Genomic DNA, 13,373 nt, shown 5'->3' on the forward strand with positions numbered 1-13,373 from the left:
TAAATGGTGTCATTCAAAACTACAACTTGTCCCACTAAAACATGCCCTCATATGACTCTGTTGATGGAAAGATTAAAAAAGGTATGACTCTTGGTATAAGGGAAGATAAAAACAAAAGCCCAAGAATGAATCCTTTGGCCCTTAATTAGTGATGAGCGAATATACTCGTTGCTCGAGTTTTCCCCAGCACGCTTGGGTGATCTCCGAGTATTTGTTAGTGTTCGGAGATTAAGTTTTCATTGCGGCCGCTGAATGATTTACAGCTACAAGCCAGCTTGATTGCATGTGGGGAAACCCTAGAAACCAGGCAACCCCCACATGTACTCAGCCTGGCTAATAGCTGTAAATCATTCAGCTGCCGCAATGAAAACTTAATCTCCGAACACTAACAAATACTCGGAGTTCACCCGAGCGTGCTCAGGAAAACCCGAGCAACGAGTACACTCGCTCACCACTACCCTTAATGGATTAACAATCTGACAAGTAGGTGTTACCATTCCCCTTGTTGTCAGACTGTGTAGGGAGGTGCCCCAAACTGTGGTAACACAAAGTTGTCAATTTCTTGATATGTCTAGGAGAAAAAAAAACCCAGAAGAATGTTACAACATAGAGCTGCTAGAAAAGACGTTCCAGAGTGTTAGTGCATGGGAAATACAAGTGTTCAGTGTCTGGAGAGCGGACCGGCCTTTTGTATAGTGTGTGTGAGCATTGTGACTGTTACTTGCGTGTACAGATAATGGATATCACTTTTTTCCTTTTCAGGTGGATGGGAACATCAGCAAAATTTATTGCCAAAATTTGTGTTTGTTAGCCAAGCTCTTCCTGGATCACAAAACACTCTATTATGATGTTGAACCCTTCCTTTTCTATGTCCTTACCAAAAATGATATGAAGGGATGTCATTTGGTTGGATATTTCTCAAAGGTAGGGTTACAGCTGTAGCTAAGACTGATTCTGTGTTAGTCCTGTATGGGGGTGCTTTACTATGCATTCGCATTAGCCCACCCCCCACTGTGCACTTGGCATGATGCAATGTGTCTTCCATTGTATGGAGAAGAGGTCAGTTAGGCTACTGTCACACTAGCGTCGTGCACTGCACGTCGCTATGCGTCGTTTTGTTGAAAAAACGCATCCTGCAAAAGTGCTTGCAGGATGCATTTTTTCTCCATTGACTTGCATTAGCGACGCATTGCCACACGTTGCCACCGTCGTGCGACTGTTGCGTCGGACCGTCGCCACCAAAAAACGTTGCATGTAACGTTTTTTGGTGCGTCGTGTCCAGCATTTCCGACCGAGCATGCACGGCTGGAACTCCGCCCCCTCCTCCCCATACCTCACAATGGGGCAGCGGATGCGTTGAAAAACAGCATCCGCTGCCCCCGTTGAGCAGCGCTTCCACAGTATGCGTCGGTGCGCCGCAACGTCGCATTGCGACGTGCAGTGCACGACGCTAATGTGAAAGTAGCCTAAGCTGGCAGTTGCTGCTCCCGATCATGCAATGACAGATGCCAAAGTTTTATTGTCCGTACCTCTAAATTCTCTTTGTTCCCTCTAGAAATAATGGAAATGAAACAAAGCAAGATCTCCAAATGTTTTGAATAATACTCATAATTGTGTATATTTTACTGACTGTTCTTTTCTTTTTTCATAGGAGAAACTTTGCCAGCAGAAATACAATGTGTCATGTATTATGATATTGCCTCAGTACCAGCGACAGGGATTTGGAAGGTTCCTTATTGACTTTAGTAAGTTCTTCACTTCAAACCCTGTGGAGAAGCAAAGGTGATGCTATTAGAAACAATGGTGTGGTGGCTAATGTCATAACAAGAACCGAACATGTTTCATGTAGCTGTACTGATTTTGGAGAGTTTTGCTTCTGTGTAACTTTCCTTCTGCTGTCCCCGGGTATCTTCTAGCAATGACATACTATTGTGGAGATGTCACTGATCAGAAACCTTTTAATATACAGCTTATAGAACAGACTCAGTATTTTAGGATGACCTGTGAAGAGCATAAGCCCATCATCATTGTGGCCTTCTTGGGTAGGAAAACTAGTTTACCATGATTGATATGGTCACTGTTCAGATTCCGTAATTATCACCCAACATGCGATATTACTGCTGTAAGAAGAGTAACACCACATGTATTAGTCTTTATTTTCCGCACAATGTGCGAAGTGTGTTGTCATGGATACTGACTTCAGAAGCTTCTTGATGATGGCAGTTTCGGAATTCGACTCGTGTAACATCTAGATGGATCTTCAGAGGGAGGCAGTCTATCCCTGCTCAATTATAGCTTAATGACTTTGTATTTAGCAGCAGGTAATGACATAGTGATTGCACAAATCAATCGATACTCGTGTAAGGCCATGTCTGAGGAAGAACAACTGCTGCTGCAATCGTCTGCTTCCCATATTGTCCACACCGGAGATGTACTGATCACGAAGATGATCTTTTAGGCTGAAGAAATTACGCTATTAGATGTCCAATCATCATTTTACTCACCAGTTGGCTGAGTTGGCATAGGCCAATGATTTGGAAGGGACATTCTTCGCAACACTTTGTAGGGTGACTCAGTATCTCAAAATTATTGAGACATTGGGGGCAAAAATCTGTCAACCTGCGGCATATTAAATGTGTCTCAATATTTTTTTTGTGAGCAATTCCCCCCCCACAATACCATGAGCATGCTGTAATCACTCTCCCTGCTCTGCAGGATGAGTGCGGTGCAGGGGGCACAATGTTCCATTGTGTCGGAACTGTGCAATTTCTCTTTTATACGTTTATATGGTCAGATCATGTTGTTTGTTAAGGGAATTATAAGAACAATTATCCACTGTGGGATATTTACCCTGTAAAAGCATGACCTCTGCATGACAACCTGTTAATTTACTGTAGCATTTTGGCAATTGGAAATCTACTGATGCCCTTCACCATCTTTACAACTGTAAGGAAATGTGGCATTGCCTGCTGACCATTCAGATGAATAATGTTCCGTGGGGTGCCTGGGTGGGCCAGGTCCATCAGAGAGCTGGAGGGTCTACACTGAGATTAGGATAAAGTCTCCTGCAGCAAGTAACGGGTGGAGAAGTGTAGGGTTAGGACTGGCCAGGGTATGACCTCTAGACATACTATAGTCACATCATCCCCCATCTCCAGATTTCCCCAGCTCACACATGTGATCTGGCCAATTACAGAACAATTAGCGAAAAACAGGAGGAAATAATCTACTCACATTTTAGTGGGGATACTGATGTGTTGTGTTGTGTTGTGAATTAGACTTTTTTGGCTCCCTCTTGTGGTCACTAGTGATATGACTCTGGGATTGTCTTTCCTCAGTTTGGCACCCACCTGGGTCGTTAGTCCAGGGGTGTTGCTATATGAACTTCCTGAATTCTCAGTCTGGTGCCTGGCATCGTTGTAATCAGTCCTTTCTGTTTGCTCCTGTCTGCTGGTCCTGGTTCTTGCAAAATTAAGCTAAGTCCTGCTTCCTTGTTTTTTGGTTATTTGTATTGCTCTTACTTTTTGTCCAGCTTGTACTAAATGTGATTCCTGATTTTGCTGGAAGCTCTAGGGGGCTGGTATTCTCCCCCCGGGCCGTTAGACGGTTCGGGGGTTCTTGAATATCCAGCGTGGATATTTTTGATAGGGTTTTTGCTGACCGTATAAGTCATCTTACTATATTCTGCTATTAGTCAGTGGGCCTCTCTTTGCTAAATACCTAGTTCATTCTTACGTTTGTCTTTTCTTCTTACCTCACCGTTATTATTTGTTGGGGGCTTGTATCCAACTTTTGGGGTCTTTTCTCTGGAGGCAAGAAAGGTCTATCTTTTCCCTTCTAGGGTTAGTTAGTTCTCCGGCTGGCGCGAGACGTCTAGAACCAACGTAGGCACGTTCCCCGGCTGCTGCTATTTGTGGTGCTAGGATTAGATATACAGTCAGCCCAGTTACCACTGCCCTATGAGCTGGTTTTTTGTGTTTGCAGACTTGGTATTTATTTCTGAGACCCTCTGCCATTGGGGTCATAACAGTATGCCAGGCCAAAGTTGAATGTTTAATGCATTGCAGAAGTGGGATAATAAGAAAGGAAATTCTGAGGTTTTTTTTTTCTCTCTTTCTTCCTCCCCTTTACCTCTGAGTGACTTGAGCTTGCTGCAGACATGAATGTCCTGACCTTGATTACAAGTGTGGACCAGCTTGCTGCTCGTGTGCAGGGCATACAAGATTTTGTTACCAGTAGTCCTATGTCTGAACCTAAAATACCTATTCCTGAACTGTTCTCTGGAGACCGATTTAAGTTTAGGAATTTCAGGAATAATTGTAAATTGTTTCTATCTCTGAGACCCCGTTCGTCTGGAGACTCAGCTCAGCAAGTTAAAATTGTTATCTCTTTCTTACGGGGCGACCCTCAGGATTGGGCCTTCTCGCTAGCGCCAGGAGATCCGGCATTGACAAATATTGATGCGTTTTTTTCTGGCGCTCGGATTGCTTTACGAGGAACCCAATCTTGAAATTCAGGCAGAAAAAGCCTTACTGGCTATTTCTCAGGGCCAGGATGAAGCTGAAGTGTATTGCCAAAAATTTCGGAAATGGTCCGTGCTTACTCAGTGGAATGAGTGTGCTCTGGCCGCAAATTTCAGAAATGGCCTTTCTGAAGCCATTAAGAATGTGATGGTGGGTTTCTCCATTCCTACAAGTCTGAATGATTCCATGGCACTGGCTATTCAAATTGACCGGCGTTTGCGGGAGCGCAAAGCCGCTAATCCTCTTGTGGTGTTGTCTGAACAAACACCTGATTTAATGCAATGTGGTAGAATTCAGACTAGAAATGAACGGAAAAATCATAGACGTCAGAATGGGTTGTGTTTTTACTGTGGTGATTCTACACATGTTATATCAGCATGCTCTAAACGCCTAACAAGGGTTGTTAGTCCTGTCGCCATTGGTAATTTGCAACCTAAATTTATTTTGTCTGTGACTTTAATTTGCTCATTGTCTTCCTACCCTGTTATGGCGTTTGTGGATTCAGGTGCTGCCCTGAGTCTTATGGATCTGTCATTTGCCAAGCGCTGTGGTTTTGTTCTTGAGCCGTTGGTAAATCCTATCCCTCTTAGAGGTATTGATGCTACGCCATTGGCGGAAAATAAACCGCAGTTTTGGACACAGGTAACCATGTGCATGACTCCTGAACATCGGGAGGTGATTCGTTTTCTTGTTCTGCATAAAATGCATGATTTGGTCGTTTTGGGTCTGCCATGGTTACAGACCCATAATCCAGTCTTGGATTGGAAGGCAATGTATGTGTCAAGTTGGGGCTGTCAGGGAATTCATGGTGATTCCCCGCCGGTGTCTATTGCTTCCTCTATTCCTTCGGAAGTTCCTGAGTATTTGTCTGATTTTCAGGATGTATTCAGCGAGTCCAGGTCCAGTGCTCTGCCTCCTCATAGGGACTGTGACTGCGCTATAGATTTGATTCCAGGTAGTAAATTTCCTAAGGGAAGACTATTTAATCTGTCTGTACCTGAGCATACCGCAATGCGTTCGTATATCAAGGAATCTCTGGAGAAGGGGCATATCCGTCCATCCTCTTCCCCTCTCGGTGCGGGATTCTTTTTTGTGGCCAAGAAGGACGGATCTTTGAGACCTTGTATTGACTATCGGCTTCTGAATAAAATCACTGTTAAATTTCAGTATCCTTTGCCTCTGTTGTCGGACTTGTTTGCCCGGATTAAAGGTGCCAAGTGGTTCACCAAGATAGATCTTCGTGGTGCGTACAACCTTGTGCGCATTAAGCAAGGAGATGAATGGAAAACTGCATTTAATACGCCCGAAGGTCATTTTGAGTACTTGGTGATGCCTTTTGGGCTCTCTAATGCTCCTTCAGTGTTTCAGTCCTTAATGCATGATATTTTCCGGAAGTATCTGGATAAATTTATGATTGTTTATCTGGATGATATTCTGTTTTTTTCAGATGATTGGGACTCGCATGTAGAGCAGGTCAGGATGGTGTTTCAGGCTTTGCGTGAGAATGCTTTGTTTGTTAAGGGCTCAAAGTGTCTCTTTGGAGTACAGAAGGTTCCCTTTTTGGGTTTTATTTTTTCCCCTTCTGCGGTGGAGATGGACCCAGTCAAGGTCCGAGCTATTCATGATTGGACTCAACCCACGTCAGTTAAGAGTCTTCAGAAGTTCTTGGGCTTTGCTAACTTCTACCGTCGTTTTATCGCTAATTTTTCTAGCGTTGTTAAACCTTTGACGGATATGACCAAGAAAGGTTCTGATGTTGCTAACTGGGCTCCTGCAGCCGTGGAGGCTTTCCAAGAGTTGAAGCGCCGGTTTACTTCAGCGCCTGTTTTGTGTCAGCCTGATGTCTCACTTCCCTTTCAGGTTGAAGTGGATGCTTCTGAGATTGGGGCAGGGGCCGTTTTGTCGCAGAGAGGCCCTGGTTGCTCTGTAATGAGACCATGTGCTTTTTTCTCTAGGAAGTTTTCGCCTGCTGAGCGGAATTATGATGTTGGCAATCGGGAGTTGCTGGCCATGAAGTGGGCATTTGAGGAGTGGCGTCATTGGCTCGAGGGTGCTAAGCATCGTGTGGTGGTCTTGACTGATCACAAAAATCTGATGTATCTCGAGTCTGCTAAACGCCTGAATCCTAGACAGGCCCGTTGGTCATTGTTTTTCTCCCGTTTTGACTTTGTGGTCTCGTATTTACCAGGTTCAAAGAATGTGAAGGCTGATGCTCTTTCAAGGAGCTTTGTGCCTGACTCTCCTGGAGTCGCAGAACCAGTTGGTATTCTTAAAGAGGGAGTAATCTTGTCAGCCATTTCTCCGGATTTGCGACGTGTGTTGCAGAGATTTCAGGCTGGTAGACCTGACTCTTGTCCACCTGACAGACTGTTTGTTCCTGATAAGTGGACCAGCAGAGTCATTTCCGAGGTTCATTCCTCGGTGTTGGCAGGGCATCCGGGAATTTTTGGCACCAGAGATTTGGTGGCTAGGTCCTTTTGGTGGCCTTCCTTGTCACGGGATGTGCGGTCATTTGTGCAGTCCTGTGGGACTTGTGCTCGAGCTAAGCCTTGCTGTTCTCGTGCCAGCGGGTTGCTCTTGCCCTTGCCTGTCCCGAAGAGGCCTTGGACACACATTTCCATGGATTTCATTTCAGATCTTCCGGTGTCTCAGGGCATGTCTGTCATCTGGGTGGTATGTGATCGCTTTTCCAAGATGGTCCATTTGGTATCTTTGCCTAAGCTGCCTTCCTCTTCCGATCTGGTTCCTTTGTTCTTTCAGAATGTGGTTCGTTTACACGGCATTCCTGAGAATATCGTGTCTGACAGAGGATCCCAGTTTGTATCCAGGTTCTGGCGATCCTTTTGTGCTAAGATGGGCATTGATTTGTCATTTTCGTCTGCCTTTCATCCTCAGACTAATGGACAAACGGAGCGAACTAATCAGACTCTGGAGGCTTATTTGAGGTGTTTTGTTTCTGCAGATCAGGATGATTGGGTGACCTTCTTGCCGTTGGCTGAGTTTGCCCTTAATAATCGGGCTAGTTCCGCTACTTTGGTTTCGCCATTTTTCTGCAACTCTGGTTTCCATCCTCGTTTTTCCTCGGGACATGTGGAGCCTTCTGACTGTCCTGGGGTAGATTCTGTGGTGGATAGGTTGCAGCAGATTTGGAATCATGTGGTGGACAACTTGAAGTTGTCACAGGAGAAGGCTCAGCGTTTTGCCAACCGCCGCCGCGGTGTGGGTCCCCGACTTCGTGTTGGGGATTTGGTATGGCTGTCTTCTCGATTTGTTCCTATGAAGGTCTCCTCTCCTAAATTTAAGCCTCGCTTCATCGGTCCTTACAAGATATTGGAAATCTTTAATCCTGTGTCCTTTCGCTTGGATCTTCCGGTGTCGTTTGCCATTCACAACGTGTTCCATAGGTCTTTGTTGCGGCGGTACGTTGTACCTGTGGTTCCTTCTGTTGAGCCTCCTGCTCCGGTGTTGGTTGAGGGCGAGTTGGAGTACGTGGTGGAGAAGATCTTGGATTCTCGTCTCTCCAGGCGGAGGCTTCAGTATCTGGTCAAGTGGAAGGGCTATGGTCAGGAGGATAATTCCTGGGTGGTTGCCTCTGATGTGCATGCGGCCGATTTAGTTCGTGCCTTTCACGCTGCTCATCCTGATCGCCCTGGTGGTCTTGGTGAGGGTTCGGTGACCCCTCCTTAAAGGGGGGGTACTGTTGTGAATTAGACTTTTTTGGCTCCCTCTTGTGGTCACTAGTGATATGACTCTGGGATTGTCTTTCCTCAGTTTGGCACCCACCTGGGTCGTTAGTCCAGGGGTGTTGCTATATGAACTTCCTGAATTCTCAGTCTGGTGCCTGGCATCGTTGTAATCAGTCCTTTCTGTTTGCTCCTGTCTGCTGGTCCTGGTTCTTGCAAAATTAAGCTAAGTCCTGCTTCCTTGTTTTTTGGTTATTTGTATTGCTCTTACTTTTTGTCCAGCTTGTACTAAATGTGATTCCTGATTTTGCTGGAAGCTCTAGGGGGCTGGTATTCTCCCCCCGGGCCGTTAGACGATTCGGGGGTTCTTGAATATCCAGCGTGGATATTTTTGATAGGGTTTTTGCTGACCGTATAAGTCATCTTACTATATTCTGCTATTAGTCAGTGGGCCTCTCTTTGCTAAATACCTAGTTCATTCTTACATTTGTCTTTTCTTCTTACCTCACCGTTATTAATTGTTGGGGGCTTGTATCCAACTTTTGGGGTCTTTTCTCTGGAGGCAAGAAAGGTCTATCTTTTCCCTTTTAGGGTTAGTTAGTTCTCCGGCTGGCGCGAGACGTCTAGAACCAACGTAGGCACGTTCCCCGGCTGCTGCTATTTGTGGTGCTAGGATTAGATATACGGTCAGCCCAGTTACCACTGCCCTATGAGCTGGTTTTTTGTGTTTGCAGACTTGGTATTTATTTCTGAGACCCTCTGCCATTGGGGTCATAACAGTGTTTCATGAAATGCATAACTTCTGTACGTACATAGAGAAGTAGATTTGTTTTGTGCATTCACCGTCTACTCTACCATGCGACATCTCTGGTAGTTATGCATGTGGGAGAAAGCTGCTGCTCTATTCCTGGAAGGAGGGGAATGTGATATCTATGTTATTTATTGGGGTGTCTGCAATCAGCACGGCATGTAATCTCCGGAGATGATGCAGAATCTGAAGCATACCTTAAGAAATGATCTGCATGGAGTGTAACTTCTTACCCTGGGAATGCAGGTCTTCCTTTCCCACCTCCCTCTCCTGTCTTCTTCAGGCTGTCAGGACCCCTTGCATAAGCTAGTCTTGGCTGCTTGTGTGCATCAGCTGCGGCTCTTTTGTCTGCTTGCAGAATGTGTGCCTGAGATTGTGCCGTCTAAAATACATGAATAATCTAAAGCAAGGTTGATTCTTTGCAGTAAATGTATATTTGACGTGAGCCCGTGAGCCTGGATTGCTGCATCATTGCCATTAATTCCGATAATCTTACGCTGCCTGGTTTTAATATTTTCAGTTGTGTTCTCTGGTTGTTAGATCTTGTGCGTTTGTAATTAGGGAGGCTTCGGGTAATTACAGAAGGTCAGATACCTTCCCCCCCGGTGTGTCCCCCCTAAGTGACAGCCTGCAGCGATCTCTCATTGTCCCAGCCTTGCACTGCCACTCTCTGACTTTACCTTTTTTGGAACATAACCTGCAGAGTGGTTTAATTAGATTGTGTGACATTGTATAAACTAATGCGGATGTTAATCTCATCGTGTGTATGCAAGACAGTATTATAAGCGTATGTAATAAGCAGCAGTCTTGTGAATGCAATTTTAACCATTTAGTAAGTTGAGACAATACCCACACCCATTACCGAACCACTTGTAAAAACAAGCAACTTACCTCTTATTAAAAATCCTCTCCATTCGATTACTGCTTGATACCTATGTTACTAGTCACCTCGGTTAATGATCTGTTCACTAGGTAAAGAGTGCACGCTGATAGTTTGCTATACAGAATTTTTGTAAAACATTATCATTGGAAACAAATGATTTATGTTTTTATATGAGAGATTACTTTTCATCCATTAAAGTTTTGAAAGTGTACATTTTAGTACTATGTATTTTTTTTTTCTTTTTAAAGGGAACCAATCATGTTCGCAAGCACTGTTAACCTGCAAATATGGGATTAATCTTCAGGTTAACAGCAGTCTAAAGATGCCCCCCCACTTAAATGAAATTACCGTTATTCCTCCCGGCGGCCTCCAGCTTTCAGTCATAGAGGCACGACCTGCGCAGCTTCAGTCACCATTCAGTGTATAGTGAGCGGCAGCTGTATCTGGCCCCTTGCACTGACTGACAGCCAGCTCAACACTGATATGCTGCAGAGTCAGCTGTCAGTCAGTGTCGGAGTGTGATTACAACTGCCTACTCACTATTTACTGAGTGGTGATTGAGCTGCGCCTCTATGACTGAAGGCCGGAGGCTGCCGGTAGGAAGAAAGTTAATTTCCTCCTGATTGTCGCTCATTAAGTGTGGTGGCCAGGCAGCTTTACAACACTATTAACCTGTAGATTGAACTTATATCTTCAGGTTAATAGCATGAGAGATTCCCCTTAACTTATTAGGTTGTAAGTGAGACTACTATATTAGAATGTCAAAGTTACATGATTAAACAATGAGGATTTAAAGAGGACCTGTCGCCAGATCATTTTGTTTCTGCTGCTCTAAGTATTCCACTTTTTTCTTTTTTTTTAATTAATTTGCCATATGGTTCCAGATACATGGGCTAATTTTTATGGAGTTTGCTAAGGAAGGGGGCGATACTCAAAGGGTAATAATACAGCGCATCTTAAAGAAGCACCCCAAGAGAATCATGTTAGCCATGCCCCCTAAGGCTTCTTTCACACTTCAGTTTTTTGGCGTCAGTCACTTCCGACATAATGACGGATCCGTCACAATAGTTGAAAAAACGGATGTAACGGATCCGTTTTTTTGACGGATCCGTTACTCGGGGGTTGTATATACTTTTTGGAGCATGCGCAATTGAAAAAAATTGAAAAAACGGATTGGGGCGACGGATCCGCCGAAATGACGGTCGCGACGGATCCGTCGCCCATAGGTGGCCATTCTATGAAATGACGGACGCGACGGATACGTCGCGATCCGCCATTTCAACGCAGACAAAAAACGTTGCAATGACCGTCAATGTCTAGATGACGTCCGCCAAATTTTGACGAATCCGTCGCATGACGGATGGAACGGACGACCATCCGTCACAATCCGTCGCTAATGCAAGTCGATGGGGAAAAAAACGGATCCGTCGAAAAAAAACCGGATCCGTTTTTTGAGGAAAATGGCGGATTTAGACTGACGCCAAAAAACTGAAGTGTGAAAGAGGCCTAAGATAGAAGATAGACTATAACAATTAGCAAAATAAACAGTTCCAGATCTCTGAAAGTGGCGGACAAAAAAATGACAGCTAAAAAATAAAACAAACATTATAGTCCTTGTCCTAGCAAGAGTAAAGTAAGAGCAAAAACTGGGCACTGGTGACAGGTCCTCTGAGTGTCTGTTGAAAATACTGACATAACTTAGAATGCTCTCCGACCAGTGCTATCCAATTAGGCTGTTCAGATCCATCTTTTCATACAGACTAAATGTCTGTGTACAAAACATCTCTGCTGTATCTTGCCTACCGTATTTAAGTCTATGCATACACAAAACTACATCTGTATAGCATACAATTCTTACTGAAAAATTATTAACAGATGGAAACTGATGTATAAAAACAAATGCAATATGGATGCCATACAGATGGAAACCACCATGTGAACTGCGGAGTGGATTTTCTGTTGAAATGAATAACTCAAATAATAATTTAAAGATTATCTGAAAAAAAAATTTGTCAAAGATTTTGTGGCGGATCCAGATCAACCTGTATAATAACTACTCTGGGTGATTCTAGCCTAAGGTTTCCGGAATGTCCAGGTCCAAAGTTATGGTGGTTATAGTTGGAAGTTTCTGGCCTTTCTGAAATAGTGTTTCTCATTATTATATTCCGTGGACACCTCATCATTGTCCAAATTGGGTAGATTAGGATGTGCAGAATATACTGATGCCTCAGGGAACAACCGGAAGGTTCAGACCTGACATTAACCTTTGTATGAGCCTACTCAAGGTTTTCCTATGAATGGTGAGGGCTCTCTTTGGAGCAATGATCTGATTTAGTTATATGATGAAATGTTTCTGCTTGACAGTCGTGTTCAAATGTTGCTGTTTTTACACTCCTAACATATTCAGTCTTTCTATAGGTTACTTATTATCACGCTGTGAGGGACAGACAGGCTCTCCTGAGAAGCCCCTATCAGACTTAGGACGCCTCTCCTATCTGGCTTACTGGAAGAGTGTCATCATAGATTATCTGTCTGCTCATCAGGAGAAACAGCTAAGCGTAAAAGGTGTAAGTCAGGCGACCGGGATGTGTCCTTATGACATCGCCACTACGCTGCAACATCTCAACATGATAGACAAGAGAGGAGACAGGTGAGCGCTGAGGCCAGAGATGGCGTTCTGCTGCTTTATGCATCACATTATCTGCAAATCCTTCCACTGGATCCCAATTCCCCAACGAATCCAGTTCAAACTACTAACACTGATCTACAAAGCCATCCACAACCTGTCCCCTCCCTATATCTCTGAACTAATCTCCCAATATCTTCCCTCACGTAATCTTCAATCCTTCCAATACCTCCTACTCTCCTCCACACTTATTCGTTCCTCACACAACCACCTCCAGGATTTCTCCCGAATATCCCTCATCTTCTGGAATTCCACGCCTCAACACGTCCGATTATCCACCACCCTAGGATCCTTCAGACGGAACTTGAAAACCCATCTCTTCAGGAAAGCCTACAAGCCTGCAATAACCATTCTGCCGCCTCCCCACCACCCGAGCTGCCGCCTCCCCACCTCCAGAGCTGCCGCCTCCCCACCACCAGAGCTGCTGCCTCACCACCACCAGAGCTGCCGCACCCCCCGACCTTCTGTCTCTTCCCCATTATCCCATAGAATGTAAGTCCACAAGGACAGGGTCCTCTCCCCTCTGTCATTGTAAATTTGTTTACTGTAAACGATGTCTATAACTCTGTACGGAACCCCTTTCTCATGTACAGCACCATGGAATTAATGGTGCTATATAAATAAATAATAATAAAAAATAATAATAATTATCCATGGAATACCCAGGTCACTGAGAAACAGTCAAAGCTGTCTCTGTGTTGGCTGCTTCTACTTCTGTCCTTGTCCCTTCATTGGGACAATTGACCCCAGAATGTGCGGAGGGTTGCAAGGCTCTAGGGAGGTGTTACAC

The 13,373-nt window shown here is 44.6% G+C and overlaps 1 protein-coding gene across 1 annotated transcript in view; it reads left to right on the forward strand.

The window, feature by feature from the left end:
* The window catches only part of KAT6B (lysine acetyltransferase 6B), a 318,128-nt gene that overhangs the window by 201,098 nt on the left and 103,657 nt on the right, over positions 1-13,373 (forward strand). Inside the window, exons 11-13 of the mRNA XM_077250789.1 lie at positions 763-924; positions 1,652-1,745; positions 12,316-12,547. Of these exons, the coding sequence (XP_077106904.1) occupies positions 763-924; positions 1,652-1,745; positions 12,316-12,547 (488 nt within the window). The remainder of the gene's footprint in view (positions 1-762; positions 925-1,651; positions 1,746-12,315; positions 12,548-13,373) is intronic.

Source organism: Ranitomeya variabilis, chromosome 4 (genome assembly GCF_051348905.1).
Source record: "Ranitomeya variabilis isolate aRanVar5 chromosome 4, aRanVar5.hap1, whole genome shotgun sequence".
In the NCBI taxonomy this organism is placed as follows: domain Eukaryota; kingdom Metazoa; phylum Chordata; class Amphibia; order Anura; family Dendrobatidae; genus Ranitomeya; species Ranitomeya variabilis.